This window comes from Euleptes europaea, chromosome 2, assembly GCF_029931775.1.
Source record: "Euleptes europaea isolate rEulEur1 chromosome 2, rEulEur1.hap1, whole genome shotgun sequence".
Taxonomy (NCBI): Eukaryota; Metazoa; Chordata; class Lepidosauria; order Squamata; family Sphaerodactylidae; genus Euleptes; species Euleptes europaea.
Genome location: NC_079313.1, coordinates 85990330 through 86011934, shown reverse-complemented (window position 1 = coordinate 86011934; position 21605 = coordinate 85990330). Strand labels below are relative to the sequence as shown.

General features: G+C 43.3%; 2 protein-coding genes across 3 annotated transcripts in view; one reads left to right on the top strand and one right to left on the bottom strand.

Moving 5' to 3' along the window:
• Positions 1 to 1562: 1562 nt before the first annotated feature.
• On the bottom strand, positions 1563 to 10557 carry SNRPC (small nuclear ribonucleoprotein polypeptide C). Its single transcript, XM_056845199.1, has 6 exons — positions 10479 to 10557; positions 8638 to 8680; positions 6715 to 6823; positions 5972 to 6061; positions 5471 to 5575; positions 1563 to 1740 (listed from the first exon to the last, which is right to left on the bottom strand). The coding sequence occupies exons 1-6, from the start codon at positions 10484 to 10486 to the stop codon at positions 1616 to 1618; spliced, it is 480 nt and encodes a 159-aa protein (XP_056701177.1). The 5' UTR covers positions 10487 to 10557; the 3' UTR covers positions 1563 to 1615.
• A 6728-nt stretch (positions 10558 to 17285) lies between these two features.
• Positions 17286 to 21605, top strand: part of ILRUN (inflammation and lipid regulator with UBA-like and NBR1-like domains) — a 46417-nt gene continuing 42097 nt past the window's right edge. For both annotated transcript variants that reach the window (XM_056845128.1, XM_056845127.1), the window contains exon 1: positions 17286 to 17522. In XM_056845128.1, the coding sequence (XP_056701106.1) occupies positions 17365 to 17522 (158 nt within the window). In that variant the 5' untranslated portion in view covers positions 17286 to 17364. The remainder of the gene's footprint in view (positions 17523 to 21605) is intronic.

Sequence of the window (21605 nt, the reverse complement as noted above, 5' to 3'; positions counted from 1 at the left end):
AAGTTCATGCTTCTCTGAAGAGATTAGCCAAATCAGTTCATGTCAAACGCAGTTTCAATTTTTAGTTTGATATAAAGAAGCTTCCTGCTGGAAGTTCTCTGCCCTTAATTAATGCACAGTGCTCCTGAAGGGAGGGAAAATCAGTATGTACATATCTGTTCGGTATAAGGCAAACTCTTACACAGCAAGCTAGTTTGTGTCTTGTCTATACACTAAATCCTACAAGCAGTTATCCTACTTTAATCCATTAATGGAAAAATCAGCACACATTAGACCCTGTATGTACTTCCACTGGCCGAATACTTCCTTACAGAAATAGCTAACAGCAAATAACACTTCAAGGTAGGCAACTATAGCAGTGATTCCTTAAGAACAGCTGAATACTGCACTTCTGACTATGCGCGTCTATGCAATTATGACGTACTTTACAGTGATTGTATAACATACCCATTATCCATGATTAAGATGCCACTATATTATTGCCAACAAAACAATCTTACTCATGCATCCAAGAACTTTAATGCTGTCCAGAGTTACTAGCACAACAGTCCTTGGTAACTTCATTTATCCCCACAAAAGCAAGGCTGGCATTGCAATCTACACCTTGCACAATACAGTCAAAAACAATCAGTAAGAGAAACACATTTCTACACCCACCATTCCCAGGAGTGTAGATGTCTTTAACCTTTGTGTTCATTTAAGCAATAGAAACAGATTGCTGCTAGAATCAAGTGTGTGCAGTTCATTCAATGGGTAGAAAAAATGGTTTGAAAGGTGAAGCTTATCACATTAACTTACAAAAAACATGTTTTCGCCTGCAACTTAAAAGACATCTCTGGATATGTCCCATGGGAAAAGTGAACAAAAGACAGTAAACTGAAGCTTCGTCATATTTGTGTCATGAGCTTATAAAGAATATAAACCATCATTCTACCTAATATAGCCCCGATGGCCAGACTGCTCAGGAGCCCCCTAACTTTCTTAAGCTGTTCAAAAGTAGTTCCCAGACAGTGCCACCTCAAGGGCCTTTGCATCGGAGACCTGCTTCCTTGTGTTTTCACTGTCCAGACACAAACATGGAAGGAAAGGAGACAATGCTTACAACACAATTGGATGGAACCTCCAAGTCAGCAGATCATTAATGATGGTGGGCTGGGCTGCCTGGGAAAAACAGCAGTGGAGGTGATGGCAGAGAGAGGCCATACAATGTGTGGAGCGAGAGGGAAGACCAACAACAGCATGGGCTGGAAGGGGTGAGGAGGGATTGCTTGGAAGGAATAACTGGTTGCAACGGAGAATTCTCAACCACATAAGAAATCTGGTATGCAGCTCTTAGGCTTAATCTTACTGAAGAGTGGAAAAACAAACACCAAGACTGTGTATAACAAGTATGAACATTTTATTCTGGCAATTCACACAAATGGATTTGAAAACGGTTGCAAAGCATTAGTTTAGTACTCCTACTTGTCCCTGTTTCCCTCCCTACACATAAACGTTGACCCTGAAGACTGGAAAAAAATGTTTTGTGGTATGGTGGACAACGCAACTCCCAAGCCTCTGTCACAGAAGAGCATACATAAAATAAAGAAGGAGGCAAGGTGTTTCCCCCTCCACTTTATCTGTCTGGACGAGCCATTCCTGGTCTGGTTGGCACCATCATGGGTCTGGATGGAGGTCTCATCATTGGAGGCCCTGGCATCATTGGCATGTGTCCTCCCATAGGCGGTCTCATTCCTGGAGCTATGGGAAGTGGAATAAATTTGAAGCACAGTAAATGCACCAAGCCAATTTCTAGCAAAAGTTGTACATTTCTATCAAAACCATACTGAAAAAGCCATCTGTTTCTTTGGAGATGTTTCTATTTTATTCCAAACACATAGGAGTAAACCCCAACAGACAAAAACTAAATTTCTAAGGAGGTATTATAGGCAATAGGCGACATGGAAAAGGTTTGAATTCCTAATTTCAAGTTCTGATTTATCACCATAGGGAAATGCTTTTTTGCCTACTTGTTAGACTATGGTAGCACTCTCTTTAATAACAAGCCCTAAATAGCCAATATTTGGGGGCCTCAGAAAACTACCCAACACTATGATCTTTCTAGGGGACGTGAGCTGCCATTTCCTTACCCACTGTATAGGTATAACCCAGAGAGATGACAATTGGGAGAATCAATTAATCCAGACTAAATTAGCTTGTGTTATCTGATGGTCACAAGCTAAATAGCATGCTGATAAATGTATTACCAAGTTACTGGTTCTTTTAAAATATTTCCCTACTTCAAAAAAAGGCTATTCCTATTCTAAAACTAGTGGCATCTAGCAATTTTACCCATTCCAGCCTTGCTTGGTTATCATGAGCACTCTGTGGGTTCACATGCTTCTTGATCATGCACAGATTCTTTAGTTGGGCAAATTACTGTTACCACTAAACAGGAAAACTTCTGATCCATGGTGTACAAAACCACCACTCAAGATCATGGTTTTGAAGCAGTTCCAGGTTAGTGGTGACTGCTGTGTATCTGATTTGACCACCACAGCACACTTCCCTAGGAGCAAACCAGAAGAGGGAGGAGAGAATCTGTGAGAGAAAGGAGGAGAAGATGGAGTACATAAGCCTGCAGGGCCCTCAAGATGGCCAAACCATGGTTTGGTCATGACATCCTAATTGGGCCAGTGCTGTGCAGTCCTCCAGTCCCAGTTTGTACCACTGCTCCTCAGAACTGGCATGAGCAAACTTTTATCTCCTCTCTCCTGGATGTCAGCACTGTGTCCAAGTTGTTCTGACTTGTAAGCAAGCTTCTGAAAAGTATGTAAGCCAACCTGGTTTTTATTCCCAAAGAAGGCTTGGCAACATCTTCAAACAAACTCAAAACCCTTAGAAGTATATAAAAATTAGGGGGACTGCTACTTCACAGAGTTGAAATATCCCCTTTCCCTCCTAGATGACTGACTGTGAGGTAAACTACTCTGCGGTAAACTACTCAGAGTCCAACTTAATGGTCACGTAGGAAGACATAGATCCAGCCCAACTCTCTGCTCAAGGTTGGAAATGCAGAACGATAGCACTCTTGACAGATGGCTGTCCAGCCACTATTAAAAGTCCTCCAGAGAACAGCCCATTTACAAGTAAGATAGTTTTGCAATAAACCAAAACTGGTATTTTAGGGGAAATAGTTATTTAGCAAGATTATACTCAATACTGCTTCTAGTTTAAGGATAAAGGATTGTATCTCAAGTACCAAGAGTGGAACTCTAATAATGGCACACTCTTCCCCTCCTGCTGTAGCCCACCATATCCTCTGGGGTAAAAGGAACCCCAGGAACAGATATGGGCACTATTTGTTTAGGGGAAATAGTTACTTAGCAAGATTATAATACTGCTTCTAGTTTAAGGATAAAGGATTGTATCTCAAGTACCAAGAGTGGAACTCTAATAATGGCACAAACTCTACCCCTCCTGCTGTAGCCCACCATATCCTCCAGGGTAAAGGGAACCCCAGGAACAGATATGGGCACAATGTGGAGGGGAGAGGAAGAAACTGGCAATAATCTCATACACATATAATCCCCAGCAGTAGTGCCTTTTTGCCAGCAGAAAATGAGGCTTGGATCCAACCTGCTAATTTAATTTAAGGGCAACAACTCATGATGCGCTGAGGCCCCAGTTTAAAAGAAAAGCTGCCTGCCAAAATGTCTGTGCTACACAATTAAAAAACCCCAGAGCCTCTCTCTCTAGCCCTTCTTTGTATGTCTCAGCTTTATACGCCTCTTCTAGGGTTCACAACAGGATCTCTCTTTTGGCTTTCTTGGAAATGTACTTTGGTAGCCTCTCACCATAACAGAGCCTCAGACCTTCCCATGCCCAACAGAACCCTTGGCCCACAGATAACACACCATCATTCACAATTATTATATGCTGGCTCTTGCCAGAAAGCAAGCACGCTTATAATGCAGAAGGTGACAGCGTTACACCAGAAAAGAAAGGACTAACTAGGCGGTAACATAAAAGGCTGGTTAGCAGAAGTGACTACTGGAAAGTGATGGTGTGTATACGCATGTTGGTTTATTTATTTACAATTGAGGAATGCCAAATGAAACAAAAAAGTCTTCAATCTACTGGCAGAAGACAGTAATAGAAAGGGGCAGACAAATCTCCCTAGAAAGAGAGTTCCAGAGCTTTGGTGCCATGACTAAAAAGGCCCTCTCCTGGGCTGCCACCCACCTAATCTCAGAAGGTCTTTCAGGTATGTTGGTCCCAGATTATATCGGGCTTTGAAGGTCAAGACCAGCACCTTGAGTTGTGCCCGGAAGCAAATTGGGAACCAGTGTAGGTGGGCCAAGTTTGGAGTGATATGGTCCCTATGACCTATTCCAGTCTACATCCTGGCTGCAGCACTCTGTACCAAATGAAGCTTCTGGACACTTTTCAAGGGCAGCCCCATGAAAAGCACACCACTGTAATCTAAAGTCAATGTAACCACAGGGCATGCACCATAGCAGCCAGATCTTTTCTGCCCAGGAAAGGCTGCAGCTGGCTAACCAGTCAAAGCTGGAAAAAGGCACTCCTGGCCACAGCAACCACCTGCTTATGCAACAGTAGACCTAGGTCCAAGAGCACCCCTATACTACAGACTTCAAGGGAAGTGCAACCCCATCCAGAATGAGTGACATCTTAAATCCTGAGTCAGACCTTCCACCCGCCAGTTGCACTTCCATCATGTCGGGATTAAGCTTCAATTTATTAGCCTGCATCCATGTCAAAACTGCCTTTGGGGACTGGTTCAGGGTTTCTACAGCCTCCTGGGATCAGCTGGAAGCGTGAGATAGAGCAGAGTGTCATCCATACATTGGTAACAGCCCAGCCCAAACCTCTGGATGACCTCACCCAGTAGTTTCGTGTAGGGGACAAGATGGAACCTTACGGGATTCCACAGGCCAAAGGGTGGAGCAGCATTCCCCCAGCACCAACTTCCCCAGCACCACCTTCTGAAACCTACCCTCCAGGTAGGACCAGAACCACCACAGTGCCTCCCAATCCCAGTCCAGTTAGGCAATCCAGAAGGATACCATGACTGATGGTATCGAAAGCCGCTGAGAGGTCCAGGGGAATCAACAGAGTCACACTCCCTCTGCGCATCTCCTGGCACAAGTCATCTACCAGGGTGACCAAGGCCGTTTCAATCCCATAACTAGGCCTAAGTGCAGATTGGAAGGGTTATAAACAATGTGCCGCATCCAGGAAAACCTGGAGTTGTCCAGCTTGGAGTTGTACCAATCACTTTTTTTTTATTAACTGGACAACAGATGCTTAACATTTAGACAGATGCTTTAGCTTTCACTTTTGTTAGACCAATATATAGATGTATGGTTTAACTGATGAAAGCTGCCTCGAATCCTGTGAGAACTGGCAGGATAGATACTCTCTTGCACATTATTTCAAAATACAGTGTATGTAATGTAGCACTTACCAGGTCCAACTGGCATCATTCCTGGGGGAGGGGGACCCATCATTGGCATCATTGGAGGTCCACCCATATGGGGTGCTGGCATCATACCAGGCCGTGGAGGACCAGCTGAAGTGTGACACAATGGACAAACATGTCAAAACAGATTTGCAGATCTCAGATATATAGAACCTATTGTTACAGCTTATTAGTCGGTTAGGGTTAGACAACAAAAGTCTTAGTTGTCTGACAGTTCTAGACCATAAGGCATTTTAGCATCTCCTAAAACACAGGGCTGCATACCAACTTTGTGCGTTACAGACAGTTCCTCAACTATAAGTTATCGATCAATAGGGGTGTTTACTGGGAAAGGTCCAGTCCCCTTCACTGCCAGGAGATGGCTATTAAATTGACAGCTCAACCCCACACAAAAAAACCTTTGATCTTCTTTCTTGAACATACATCAAAGCAACCATCATATTTGCATAGTAGTCTGCATCTACTAAGACATTAATGGTCACTTACGGATATTGGGTGGTGGTGGTATCATAGCTCCTCCTGGAGGTGGAGCAGAAAATGGAGTGGGTGGGATTTTCCCTTGTTGAAATGCAGCCGCTACATTCATGCAAAAAAGTCAAAACATGGTTAGTCAATAGATATACAGAAAAATGTGTATTCCCCCCCCCCCCAAAAAAAAAACCTCTACACTTTCTAAGTGCAACTCTTTAATTGTCCCATCTCTTCAGTTCTGCAACTGCCTGGGTTTATTTCTTCTAACCAACACAAGAGGCTTCATAAATTTCAAATGGATGACCCTAATTCTTTGTTTCCCCCCCATAGAGGAAAATACCTGAATGCAAATCAAGAGCTATTCTGTTATGTACGTAACAATTAAGTTTCAAGAATAGTTTTTCAAAAGTTAAGAAAAATGAAAACAAGGTCCCATCAGTAGTGGCAAAACTACTGAATACGGTTTCTAATCCCTTCTTTCGTCAACAGTTTTTTCATGGTAATGTAGGACACAGCACGGCTGTTTTTCAACAGGGCGTTCCAACAGAAATTAGCATTTACTATCATCAGAATGTCTAGCAGTTTTACAGCATTCCCACTTGGGAAACTGACAGAAGCATAACTACAGAGGTGCTATGGAAAAAAGGGATGAACTAATTTTCTAAGGTACCAGAACGGATGTTACGATGTACTTTAGTGCAAAAGAATCAAGGTTGATAAAGATTCTAGATTAAACTCTTTCCATTAATATGACTTACTTGTTTTATCAATCAGGCTCTGTGCCTGTTCTTCCATCCATTTTTGATAGTAGTCTTTCACATTTTCTTTGTGCTTCCTGCCGCTACAATGGGTTTTTCTCACAGATGGCTGCAAGACAAAAAACAATTGTTCTCCATGCACGAACCATACCTAGGAGACCAGCTTCATCTCAAGAGCATATAAAATCTGAAAAAAGGCCGTTGAATGTAGTGAATGTACTTTTTGTATTCACAGAAGGTAGGTACAGCCCAAATGCCAGCATGGAAGGATTGACACATTTCCTGCTCCGATAACAAGGCTTACAAGGGAAGGGAATTCCTTCCCCACTAGTCCCCATCCTTTTGCTCAACTGTCCTTCCCTATTGACCCTGCTCCTCCACCCTTTGCCCTCCCTGTTCATGCTTGCCCAATTCTCTCCGACACACTGACCTTCTTTCTTTTTCATAGTACAGTAAGTGACTGCCAAAATCTTGAGAGGCTACCTCACATGATCTCAGCATCCTTTTTGAATTGACTAAGCAAACAGTGTAGTCTGCTTGCCTAGGCAATCCAAAATGACTGCAAAGTTCCAAATAGGCAGTCTTGCAAGATCTCAGCAAAAACTATTATTTCCTTCATTTATATCCCACCTTTGTCCCTAAAGCAGCTTACATTTTTCTTCTCACCTCCATTTTATCTTCATAACAACCCTGTGAGGTAGGTTAAGCTGAGTGTATACGACTGTCCCAACAAGGTCACCCAGCAAGCTTTCATGGCAGAGTGGGGATCTGAACCTGGTCTCCCAATCCTAGTCCAGCACTCTAACCACTATACAACACTGCTTTATTTATTCCCCAACTTTGTTAAGTTTAAGATTTTTCTGCAAACTGCAAGTAACAGTTTTTCAGTCCCCATCCCAGTTAATTCCCAAAACAGGGCAACATGGGATCAAAGAAAATATAGTTTCCTAGAATATGTTTTTTTTTCCTTTTTACCTCACCATTAAATAAAATACTTATTAGTTATTACACTGGATTACATCTTCATGGCAGAATGCATTGCAATGGATTTTATAATTGCTAGCTTCTAGATAAGCAAAAAGGAGTTTTGTAACATCACAAAGTCTATAATAGATTTACTAGAGAATTTACTAGAGGATTCAACAGTACATATAATTGTTCTAGTCAGACATTACTCACACACCTTTATGGCTGTTGCAAATGGTCACTAGGCTGGTCCTGTACTTCGACTTTTACATAGAAACATCAGAAGCTATACTTTTTGCATTTCATAGGCTTTTAACCCCAATATTCCACTAAGCCAAGCAACAAGCATCACATTACTATACAAAGCATAAACAGAAATAAAAGCCAGTCAAAAAGAGTAAAAGATCCAATGAGAGCAGGTGTGATCCCTTCCAGCCGATAATGAATCACAACAAATTATGTTACAGAGCAGCAATTTGGTGCTGAGGTTATAAGAATCACTGACCATTCCATTCAAAATAAATTTCCCAACAAAACTGATTTTCTTTCCTCCCACATACACTACATTGCCTTCAAAACCTGGTGGTTTGTGATCGCCAAGCAACAGACTGTTAATTTAGATTAATTCCACCTTGGTTGTTATTTCTGCAGACTGCACAGAGAAGTGGCTCAACAACGTTGTCCTTTTAGGGCACCATTCCCTACACATTAGTAAACAATTTCTCCCTAGTACAGTCCCTTATAGCTTTCAATCTTTGAACAGAAGACACCTAGATCATAAAACAACTTCAGAGATCTACTTTCACCACTGGGGTGCTTTTTAAATCCAGCCAATCAAGAAGACTTCTTTTTTAAAAAGCCATTTGTCAGTTCGCAGGATGGATTCAGGCCTAATACTTAAAAGGAAAACACAATTGCAGCTCTTGCACTGTACCTTCTGTGAAATTTGCTACTTACAGAGTCATGGGTGAGGTAAGTATCACAGTAATCGCAATAAAACCTGGAAGGAGACAAATGTGGATTGTACACTCAGTAATGCCATTCCATTTTTAACATTTGAGAGTTGTAAAAATATCAATATGTTTTTCTGTTAGATTCAAGATTTGATTCAACAGCTTTCAGAATAAGATTTCACAAGTATTTTCCTCAAAGAAACAATTTTCAATTGCAAGATGCAGTAAATCTTTTTTGGCTTGCTCATTCAAACATATGTTTCTCACATGTCTATACGTATGTGCAAAGAGGGAGTTGCTGCTATAGCCATTCCCTGATACTAACAAGAATTGCATTTGAGGAACATAAGTACAGCCTGTTGGATCAGCCCAGTGATCCATGCAACTTGTTTCACAGAGTCACCAATCAGTTGCCTGGTGGTGGGGCAAACAGATAGCAGGGGAGGACTTTGGGCTCTATGCCCTATTGCCTCCCAGCACTGGTATTCAAAGGCTTGCTGCCTCTTACAGGTTGGAAAAAGCCAGCCTTATACTTTCATATGACAAAAAACAAATACAGTAATAAAAATTATGTTATAAGAGCAGTTGGGTAGCAATGCAACAGAACTTGCAATGAACATGCATATGGCGGTACCCTTAAAGCTTCTGTACAAATGATAATTTCTTCTGACAGGAGAAAAGTTGAATCATTTGAAAAGTGGCATGGGGGAGAGTTTTACAGATACCATAGACCACCCAAAAGATAAATAAGTGGGTTCTACATCAAATCAGGTCTGAGCTCTCCCTAGAAGATAGAATGGCTAAACTGAGGCTATCGTACTTTGGTAACATTATGAGAAGACAAGTCTCACTGGAAAAGACAATGCTAGGAAAGGTTGAGGCAGCAGGGAAAAAGTAAGACCCAACATGAGATGGATTGACGCTGTAAAGGAAGCCATGGCCCTCAGTCTTAAGACCTGAGCAAGGCTGTTAATAACAGGACATTTGGGAGGTCATAAATTCATTTTTTATTTTTAAAATTTGCCTTCAAGTTGCATCTGACTTATGGCAACCGAACAGGGTTTTCAAGAGATGTTCAGAGGTGTTTTTGTCATTGCCTATTCTCTGCATAGCGACCCTGGTATTCCTTGGTGGTCTCCCATCCAAATACTAACCCGGGCTGACCTTACTTAGCATCCGAGATCTGACAAGATCGGGCTAGTAGAAAAGAGCAGGAGTCCAGTAGCACCTTAAAGACTAACAAAAATATTTTCTGGCAGGGTATGAGCTTTTGTGAGCCGCAGCTCACTTCTTCAGATACAGCTAGAATGTGAATCCATATGTCTTTAAGTAGTGGACGGATTCAAATTCTAGCTGTATCTGAAGAAGTGAGCTGCGGCTCACGAAAGCTCATACCCTGCCAGAAAATATTCTTGTTAGTCTTTAAGGTGCTACTGGACTCTGGCCCTTTTCTACTACTGCAGACAGACTAACACGGCTACCCACTGTGAATTAAGATCGGGCTAGTAACTTGACGGCACTTAACACACACGACAATAAAGCTACTCTTATCCACTGTTACACTTGGGGGGCGGGGGCGGGGAAGCTACCTATAGCGCTGAACTTCTGCAGGCAGCAAATAAACTTGATTATCGTTAAAAAAAAAAAGTGCCCCTTAAGAAATATGAAACGTGTAAGAACAGAAACACTGCAAAGGAGATAATTGAAAGAAACGGTTGGGGCTCCAACACTGCTAACCCTTCCTTCGGAGAAACAGACGCTCTCCCGTTCATGCCTAAATCAACATCCTTGCCCGCCTGAGCGGGAATCCAGAGTCCTCTCCATACAACACTACGACTTACTCACTTGGGCATGTTGGTCTGGGACGATGTTCTCCCGGCAGCGCGCACTTCTCCCGGAAATAGCGTCAACCACGCTGCGACTGGGTTCCCTGCCGGGAGATACGTTTTACAGCAAAAAGCGCCCGGCAGGAAACGGAAAGCCTCACGTGGCTACGGTTCTCTGCGGGCGTTACAGCGTAGTGCCGTTCTAGGCACCTACACGTCTATGGTGAAAACTCCTTGAAGTGGGGAAACCCCGCTTGTTTCTTAGGCCGGGTGTTCTCGTCAATCCTGCGATTCTGCGAGGCTTACTTTTACGCGGAATCCAGGACCGTGAAGCCGCCTATGACCCAGTTCCAGTCTGCCGCGTTGCACGTTGGGGTTTGTAGTCTTCCTCTAGATCGCCGCCAGTGAGCTATGGCAGCTCACGGATACGGTTATCTGTGTTGGAAAAGAATTTTCCTGTATGAAATCGCCTTTTCTAGCTGACGGGAGACTAGAAATATGAGAACTCCAGCAGTTTCATAACTGGGATCGCCATCTATGCATTTTCAGCAGTAGAAAAGGGCCAGAGTCCAGTAGCACCTTAAAGACTAACAAAAATATTTTCTGGTAGGGTAGCTTTCGTGAGCCGCAGGCTCACAAAAGCTCCTACCCTACCAGAAAATATTTTTGTTAGTCTTTAAGGTGCTACTGGACTCTGGCCCTTTTCTACTACTGCAGACAGACTAACACGGCTACCCACTGTGAATTATATACATTTTCAGTGACCTACCGGAAAATATTTCATACCCTACCAGAAAATATTTTTGTTAGTCTTTAAGGTGCTACTGGACTCTGGCCCTTTTCTACTACTGCAGACAGACTAACACGGCTACCCACTGTGAATTATATACATTTTCAGTGACCTACCGGAAAATATTTCATACCCTACCAGAAAATATTTTTGTTAGTCTTTAAGATGCTACTGGACTCTTGCCCTTTTCTACTGCTGCAGACAGACTAACACGGCTACCCACTGTGAATTATATACATTTTCAGTGACCTTCACATAATTTTCAACATTTAAGTTTTCTTCCACTGAGTTCCCTACTGCTCTTCACATCCGTCCACATCACCTTGCCAGATGCGAGCTATCATCATATTTTTCTCCCATGCTGTAGCGTGCTGCTCTTTAATTTCACACTGCGGTGTCCCGTCACCACCCGCCTGTTTACTGAGCAACCAATCCCTGCCAAATACAAGCCTCGTTAAAATGCGGTCGTAATCACACCGAACTGTGCTTCTAATGACAAGGTAAGGATGCAGTCCTAAATACACTGGCTTCTCGAGCTGTGCGTGTTTCCTCAAGAGCAAATCCCAATGGGTCTTACTCCCAGGTAAGTGTTCACAGGACTGCAGCCTTACTAGGGAGTGAGTCTCGTTGAATTCAGTAGGACAGTTATGTATAAACGTGTTTGGACTATGATGTATGTTTATTCATTTTTGATATAATGATTGCACAAGATTACAAGTCATCTCTTATTATGCCCTTCAGACAGTAATATGATCTTCTAAATTCCATCATCACATTGTTCTTTACATACTAACACATTTACTTTGACACATGTCCCTGTGATCTCTGTGTTTAGCACTGTGCTTTGGTCACGCTATTGGCATGATCCAGAAGATCCCAGACAGATAGGGGCCCAACAGTGCAATCCTATGCATCTTTACTCAGAAGAAAGCCTCACTTTGTTTAGTGTGGCTTACTTCCAGGTATGTGTACATGACCTTGCAGCCTAACAGCCAGTTATAGAAAACTGACACTGAATTAGGATTGTCAACCCCCAGATGGGGGCTGGAGTTTTTCCAGAATTACAACTGATCTCCAGACTATAGAGATCAGTCCCCCTGAAGAAAATGGCTGCTTTGAAGGGTGGACTCTATGGCATCACATCACTGCTGAGCATCCGTCCTTAGACTCTACCCCAAAATCTCCAGGAATTTCCCAACCTGGAGTTGGCAACCCTACACTAAATGCATGTGGGGAATCCTGTTTCCATGTATTGTGTATATGTACCTAAGTACTGTCAAGTCTCAACCAACTTATGGCGACCCCAACAAGGGGCTTTCAAAGAAGGTGAGAGGCAGGGGTGGTTTGCCATTGCCTTCCTCCGCAGAGTCTTCCTTAGTGGTCTCCCATCCAAGTACCAACCCTGCTTAGCTTCCCAGATCTGATGAGACTGAGCTATACCATGTCACCTTCCCTCCCATATAATGTGTTTAGACTGACATTATTAAAGAAAGTACAACCTCCATTTACTTTTAAGAATATCATGTGCCTTATGCTTCCTTGCAGACTTTTGGTTGCTCTATTACATCCACTGGTCACCAGGCAGAGCCTCCCCTCTTCTATATGCTCCCTTCAGTCCCCCTCCCCACTTACTTTGCGGAGAGTCTGTTATTCTTGGGAGTCAGCTCTGCTGGGAGCTGAGGGCGCTATCTTATTATTTGTATTTTTTGGATTTTAGTCTATTTTAATTTTTTAAAATGTATATCAACTTGTTACCCACCCCAAGCCCCACTGTGATGGGGGAAGGGCAGGATATAAATCTAAAATATAAATAAATAAATATGTCACTATTATGGAAATAAATTGCTTACATTTAAGGATTTCTGCCCATTATATACATGTTTAGCAAAATCACAGAGAATCATGTTTGTCCTTGTAAAAAAAGTTCTTCTGGTACGAAAAAATGTCAAGGATGCCACCTCTCCTCGACCTAGGCAATCTAGTTTTTGAGTGCCATGGGTATTTTTTAATGTAAAGGAGAAAGTTTGTCCAAGAAGGTGGGACATTTTTGTGTGGCCAGATTAATGAAGACTCCACAATTCATCAAAGAAATTGTGAGTGTCTGAAAAGATCCTAATTCTGCACAGAAAACAGGGCAGTTCTCATCAAACAATTTAATCACTCTCACACTGAGCACAATAAACTCAGAACTAGAGCAGGCCTGCATAACATAAGGCCTGTGTGCTGATCATGTCTCTTCCTTGTCTTTTGGCAGCTACTAAAGAGAATTCCAACTATGAATTGTTTACATCCATTTCTCCTATCTTCATGAAAATTGCCGCTGCCCACTTAATCCCATTGGGTGTGGAAGTGTCGATGGAAGAATGCTTGCACACAACACTGTCCCAGTGTGGAAACCACCTACATCTGCCTTATTTCTTTGAATCTCTGGATTCAAAGGTGCATCATGGAGTTGCTGACACTTCTTCTAGTGTGCTCGAGCCAGCCAGTCACGCTGCGTAGCACATCTGTATCAGAGATACCTTCAGTATTTGATTGCTGGGAGAAATGAAAGTCTTGAGTACATTGTACTATTGCTGCTGAATTATGGGAGGAGCAATCTTGAGTGGATCTACTCAGAAGTAAGTCAATTTTATGCAAAGGAAAGTGTTCTTAGGAATGCAGCCCAAATAAGGTTGGTTATAGAGATAAGAACATAAGAAGATGCCTTATGGATCAGACCAGTGGCCCTAGAAGGGGTGTTGCTCACCACAGTGAGGGCAGGGCCAGGTGGCAGCGTGAAGGGCAGACTGTGTGGGTCCTTCACTGTGCTGGGCAGAGCAAGTCTAGGCAGAGGACCTCCTTTTGAGCGCCTCTAGTTTAAGGCAACTTGTGACTGTCCCATTTAGGATGGGGTGGCCCTAGCGGTGAGGAGAGTGGCCCCAGGCTCTAGTGGGTGGGGCGCCTCCCTGGCCATTTACCCACCAGGATCTTCCCCTGTGGCCTTAATGACTAATCAGCCCCTGCCCATCTAGTCCAGCACCTTGTTTCACACAGTAACTCTGATTATTCTGTCCTCAGTGCTCATTATTTCACCAAATTATTTATAATATATAAGAAAGTATCCTTCCATTTATATGTAACTTGAGGTCTGGATATAATATTTACTCTGTTGCATTACTGAAGTCTTCCTTCTTCTGCCATATGCCTCTACAAGCCACAGTTTTAGGATTGCTATATTCATACTTGAGCAATTGAGTCAGAACTTATGGTCCAAGTTCATCACACTTTCTGCTGTCATCAGAAGAAAAAAAACTGTTCTTACTTATGGGCCAGAAAAGCTTCCTTGTTTTTAGACTATTCAGCCTACTGCTAAGTATTAGTGAGAATTCTCTTTTCCCATTTTTATACAGTACTTTCAGTGCAATCTTAAAAAGTGTTGCATCTAGGTTTGCCATTTATCTGCCTAAACCCCACCCTCAGCCCCAATCCTCCACCCTCAAGAAATTGAGGAATGGGTGAAAAAAATGGCAGGAAAATGGCCTTCATAGTGATGCTCTAGGGATTTCCCCAGAGAGATTAGGGGACATTCCCCAGAGAGATTAGGGGACATAGCTTGAGCATCACTTGAAAATGACATCAACCCCCCCCCCCCCGCAAATGCCACTTTTCCAAGGCATCACCTTCAAAATCTCCTGGCATATGTCAAGGCAGTGCACGCAACCCTAGTTACATCCTTTTAAGTCTACTGAAGTAAATGGGCATAGAAGGTTATAATTCTTCTAGGGATTGTCCTGTTGGTCTGTTCCCCCCCCCCACACACACACTAACACTGTTCTGCATTTCTCCTGTATTTGTGTTGTAATAGTTACTATACAAATATTGAAAGAAGAAACACTCTAGTATCATTGGTGCACATCACATGTTTATAACCCCACCATTTTGTATCAAACACTATATTTTGCATAAATTCTTCCTACCAAGTTTGTTCCTAGATTAGCCTAAGTATGGAGTAAAATGAAAGCTGTTAATCTAGGTTTACGAAGGCCCCATCTCAGGATAGTGAATTTTGACACAAATCTGGACAAAATATAGTTTCCCTGGGTCCCAGGCACACAAGCATTTGCAGTGGTGCCAATGACAGAAACACCTCTGAAAAAACAAAGCATATGCAATATGTACGGACTTTTTGGGCTAGCTATTGATGGCACCATCTTGACCCTCAATACTGAAATACAAAAGGGTACATGTATTTGTTATATTATAGCCTAGTACATGAGCTCATACATGTGTTTTGTAGAGTACTATTTAAAAAGTAATGTAGTACATGTTCATAATTAAAAAAAATGCACCTGAGTTTTCCACATCAAAAGGTTAAATTGAAATGACAGTGAATCCTATGAGTTACACCCTTCTAAGTCTATGGCAGTCAATGGTCTTTAAAAGGTGCTACCTTGTTAAGGATTACACTGTGAGAGAAAATGCTAAGTAGATCTACTTAGAATTCTATGCAGGTCTGTTCAATGAGGCTTACTCCCAAGAAAGTGTCCATAGGATTTAATTGTGAATCACCTTTAATTATTAGCCAGTAACTAGTTGTTCTTATTAACCATGAAACAATTTATAGATGTGAATCAGATGAATTAATTTGCTTTAATTTCAATAAGGAGAGTTTTGCCATAGGCAATTACATGGATTTTGTTTATCATACATCATGATAATTTCTTATATTAAAAATGAAAAGGTCTACAGTTGCCCAGCACAATTAATTGCTCTGGCATTCTGTATATATTTTCTACAATCAAAGTTCTGCATTATTTCCATATGCATATTTTTCTGTATTTACTTTGTGTATGTGAATATAGCTATTGATATACAATGCAGTGAACTATATATATATTTGCCATCAAGTTGCAGCTGACTTACGGTGATCCCATAGAGTTTTCAAGGCAAGAGATGTTCAGAGCTGGTTTTGCCATTGCCTTCCTCTGCATAGCAACCCTGATATTCCTTGGTGGTCTCCCATCCAAATACTAACCAGGGCTGACCCTGTTTAGCTTCCGAGATCTGACGAGATCAGGCTAGCCTGGGCTATCCTGGTCAGAGCAAACTATCTACACCCCTCGCCAAATGGAAAATGTGAGGTTACTTTGCTTTTGCAGATCTGTGTAAAACTGACCTTTGCGGCAAAACCAGACCATCCCAATAAGCCAAATTACATAGCTTCTAAATATTGTCGAAGGCTTTCACGGTCAGAGTTCATTGGTTCTCGTAGGTTATCCGGGCTGTGTGACCGTGGTCTTGGTATTTTCTTTCCTGACGTTTCGCCAGCAGCTGTGGCAGGCATCTTCAGAGGAGTAACACTGAAGGACAGTGTCTCTCTGTGGCAGGCATCTTCAGAGGAGTAACACTGTTACTGTGAAGATGCCTGCCACAGCTGCTGGCGAAACGTCAGGAAAGAAAATACCAAGACCACGGTCACACAGCCCGGACAACCTACAAGAACCAATACATCGCTTCTGTTTAAACCTTTCCATCTGTTCTGTGTTTGAAAGACCAAGGTTGGTATAATAAGGACCCTTGCTTGAATAAGAAGTCACTCTGTTTGATTGCTCGATGGTACGCCAATAAAGGTATTGAAATTGAATAAGAAGTCCCACTGAACTCAGTAGGACTATTTCCGAATAAATATGAATGGGATGGGGACGACCTTAGTTTCAATCTGCCCGATCTTCATACTGGGGAACAAGAAGTCTCACTGAAATCTATAGGATTTATTTCGAAGTAAACATGTATGCGAGCGGGCTGCGCTAGCCCAGTAACTCAAATTCAAAACAAAGCCCAAAAAAAAGTCCCACTCGCTCCACCTAAGAGCCTTATATTTGCATACCTAAACGACTCCCGCCTCCCATCGCCGCACTGAGGCGTTTTGTTTTGGTTTCCTCTGCTATGACATCATCACGTCTGTGAGGTCACGAAGCGTGGCGGCGTCAGCGTGCCCTGCGTCCTGCTCCCTCGCTCCCCCTCCCCCCCCCGCGCAGCTCTGAGGAGGAGGAGGCGGCAGTGGCGGCTTACGGGCAGCCCGGGGCCTAGCGCAATTGGCCGGGCTGGCGCGGGCGAAGGGGGCCCCGGCGCCATGGAGGGGATGGACGTGGACTTGGACGCCGAGCTGATGCAGAAGTTCAGCTGCTTGGGCACCACCGACAAGGACGTGCTCATCGGCGAGTTCCAGCGGCTTCTCGGCTTCCAGCTTAGCCCCGCCGGCTGCGCCTTCTTCCTGGACATGACGAACTGGTACAGCCGGGGCGGGGGGGCAGGGAGAACGTGCCGGGGGGGGGGCCGCGCTGCTCCGGAAGGGTGTCTTGACTGGAACGAGTTCATTGGCTGCGCTTTCTGGGAGGGCCGAGCGCAGGCCCGCCGAGGACGTTCCCCAAGGCCCCGCTTGCCTTCCCTGCCCCGGGAACGCGCTGCCTTGCCCGGGCCCTACGGGGGCCGTCACGTGAAAGCGGGCTGGTGGAGGGCCTGAGCCGGTCACGGAGCTGTTGGGGCGGGGGTGGGGTTGGGGGGGGGCAAGCCTGGGCTCCCCGGGACGAACTCCGCACGGTGTCAACAGCCCCAGTGTGACGCTCCCGCACTTGTAGGACGAGTCGTGCCGAGTTGTCGCCCGAATAAAAAGGAGCGAGTTGCCCTTTAAAAAAAAAAAAATCGGTGACTGCGCTGGTTTGAAGCCCGCTTATGATAGGTGCGCTCATCTTAAAATCTGTACTTCGTGACGGATTGTATCGCGTTGTGGTTTTATCTCCGTCGGAGGGCTGCCAGCGAGTTCTTCATGCGTTGTAAAACGCAAATTGGCCTGTTCGGTGTTAGAACGTCCCCTCGCTGCTATAAAAAGGTGGATGTGTTTGATGCTGTCTGGGTAGCCCCTCCCTCCCCCAGTTGTTTTCTTTTCAGTGGGGAGGTGGATACATGTAGCTCCCTGAATTGGATTACACAATGGGAATGGGGATTATCAATTTTCACAGCTCGATGGAGGGGGGAGAGACAGAATCTTGCTACTTTTCTGCTAAAACTGCCAACTATTACTAGTATCTTTAAGTTTTTAAAGGTTGGTGTAGTTTGGTATCTGCTGCAGTTGTCAGCGTTCATGGACCTCTCAAACTCTATTCCTTCTGCTTTTGACTTGCAAAGCACTTTTCGAACGCTCTTCATGACAGCCCTGTGAGGTAGGTCACAGTTGCTGGATTTTCTGAAGAGGAGTTGAATCTGAGAGGTGACGATGCCTTACACAGTGATTCCTTGACAGAGATGGGACTTGAATCCTAGCGCCTCATATCCAAGACAGTTTTCTCTCCATGGGATCTCATTAGATAACACTGGAGGATAAAGGAGCTCACATGCAATCTTAATTCACAGACTGGGCTGATCACATTTGCCCATATCATACAGCCAAGAGTCTGGAGTCATGAGAATCTCCATTTTAATTACTTGTTTAAAAAGTAGCCTAGGCATTGTGTGAAAATCTGTGCTAGTGTGATGTCCAGGCATGTTTTCAGTAGCTGGGGCGGTGAAGTGGTCTATTCAGCTCGCCAATTGTTTTGCCCTTCTGGCCCTACTGCCTCTCTACAACCTATATCATCTTTATTTCTTTGTGTTGCAAAAATTCTTTAACAAAATATGAAACGATCAGTTCAATATATAATTTTAATAAATATAAATAAATGTTTAAAACAGAAACACGTCACAAATCTGCCAGCTATTATCAGCAAAATGCAAGAACTGTATGTGAAGGTATAATTACAGTGAGAATGGCATTTGCTTCTTCTGGATGAAGAATTGTGGCTCATGTTGGGAATATGATACAGGTAGAGTTGCTGACAGGCCTGAAGAAAAATGTCTTGTTCGTTTGATAGTGGGTTAATAAATGGAAATGAGCAGCTGAAGTTTTCCATGGTATTGAAGTTAGTACCATCACCTGTGTGTGTAAAGTGCTGTCAAGTCACAGTTGACTTGTGGTGACCCCTCATGGGGTTTTCAAGACAAGAGATATTCAGAGGTGGTTTACCATTGCCTGCTTCTGTGTAAAAGGTAAAGGTAAAGGTCCCCTGTGCAAGCACCGGGTCATTCCTGACCCATGGGGTGACGTCACATCCCGACATTTTCTAGGCAGACTGTTTTTACGGGGTGGTTTGTCAGTGCCTTCCCCAGTCATCTTCCCTTTACCCCCAGCAAGCTGGGTACTCATTTTACCGACCTCGGAAGGATGGAAGGCTGAGTCAACCTTGAGCCGGCTACCTGAAACCAACTACCGTCGGGATCGAACTCAGTTCGTGAGCAGAGTTTGGACTGCAGTACTGCAGCTTTACCACTCTGCGCCACGGGGCTCTTTTGCCTCTGTGTAGCAGCCTTGAATTTCCTTGGTGGCTAATACTGAGCCTTTATTAATGGTGCGGGATGCTTTTCTGTGGGCAGTTGGCAACCCTAAATGAATAATAGTTAGGGATGGTGATCATAAACTTTGGGATGAATCCCACAGATGAGTTTTGCAGATGGAAGAGGGGAGTGATTTTTGCTGATTCTCTTATCCTGTAGCATACTTTAGATGCTTCTTGTGCCCTAAGGGTAACATTGGAAGGCCTTTGGGGATGCAGCAACAAGGGGACAGGCAAGGAAGTCACACTGCAGACAGAAATCCCTTTCTTCTATGGAAATTACTGATTTATCCAAGCCTTGCTCTATAATACAAATACACTTGAAAAAAGAATTCACTTGAAATCAGTGTTGCTTACTTCCCAGTAAGCATGGTTTGAATTGGACTGTTGGGTAACTAGTATCTGTTAAGGTGTATAGGGTTTTTTCTTTGTCAAATTTGTTTCCCACTCTTTTTCAGGGTAGTTTTTTGTTTTTTCTGTCAAGTTTCAGCTGACGTATGACCCCATAGGGTATTCAAGGCAAGAGATGTTGAAAGGTGGCTTGCCATTACCTGCCTCTGTGTATTCCTTGGTGGTCTCCGATACAAATACTAAGCAGGGCCAATCCTGCTTAGCTTCTGACATCTGATGAGGTTGGGCTAGGGAAAGTATCTTTTCTGCAGCATGTACAGGAAACTGGGACAGACCATTGAGCCCCACAATAGTGTATACAGAGTCAAACATAGGTTTGTTGTCATGTAACTAGTGATGTGACTCAGAGGGGGTTAGCGCACTTTGTATTCCCAGCGATGTATTAACAGTTTGAAAATGTTGTAAAAAACATCGCTTTAACGGCTTATAAATGGTTGGAAGACGTCTTCACAGCTAAAGGGGTCAAACAAAGTGCAAACAGTATTTTTTATAACATTTTAATACTCTTAATACATTGCTGGGAATTTAAGTGTGGTAACCCCCACAGTCTGTGAGAAACGATGGTGTATTGAAACCTGTTGCTGTGTCCTGGTAAATAATCATTGCACTCCATGAAGCCTGTGCTATGTGTACTTAACATAATCATAGTGTTCCTGTGATGGGATAGTATGAAACAGTTCCTGTGATGGGATAGTATAAAAACAGTTAGATTTCTGTTTCGGATAAATATGATGCAATTGTTAAGTTGGGATGTGCAGATAATTTGTGGGGTGTGTACGTTTGAGGAACATTAATGGGGATCTAAAGATACACGTATGTTTTTCACATTTTATCTTGTCTTTCCTCTGAGTAATTCAAAACATCATGTATGGTCTTCCCATTCCCATCTGATATCTAGAACTCAATTCTTTCCTGTCTCCCATCAAGCATTATTACACTCCTGCAAATTAATATTTGACTTTTATTAGAAAGGTATGTGGCGGTAATAATTTTGCAATAGAACGTTTTGAGTACAAGTGGAGGAGGAGGCATTCCTGGTTACTGCAAGAATGGGCTGTGTTAGCATTCCCCACTACTGAAACTACCTGGTGTGTTTGGTAGAAGTGCATCACTTGGAAACAGGAGAGAGAGGTTCTTCTAATTATGCTTCCAGGAGAGACTGCTTCCCTTCTTTGGCTCCAAACCTGTCATTGATGTACTTTCTACAAATCAAACCTTCATTCATTATTGTTGTCCTGCCTTTCAAGTGAGTATGTTTTCACCTTGGTCTGCTCCTGGGCTTCTTCATTTGAGGTAATAGTGTCAGGCTGTATTCACTTTTCAGTGTTTGTTGCCTGCAAGCCTAAGTCCAGATACTTTTAAAACTGTTGCTTGTTTCCTAGTGGTCCTTCTGAATGGAAGGCTAGGACAGACATGGTGTTTAGCTAGAAGTTGAGGTGTATGATACCCACAGTCATGAGAATCTGAGCTACCAATTTTTTTATTGGTCAAGTATATGAGAAGTGCTTTTGTTGGGTTCACTGGCTGCACCAAACCA

What these genes read in the sequence shown, in the direction of transcription:
- SNRPC (XM_056845199.1), bottom strand. An exon ending in GAGCCTGATTGATAAAACAA is followed by an intron (nt 6,062 to 6,714) that starts GTAAGTCATATT and finishes GCATGAATGTAG; the next exon opens with CGGCTGCATTTCAACAAGGG. An exon ending in AATGATGCCAGTTGGACCTG is followed by an intron (nt 1,741 to 5,470) that starts GTAAGTGCTACA and finishes CACTTCCCATAG; the next exon opens with CTCCAGGAATGAGACCGCCT.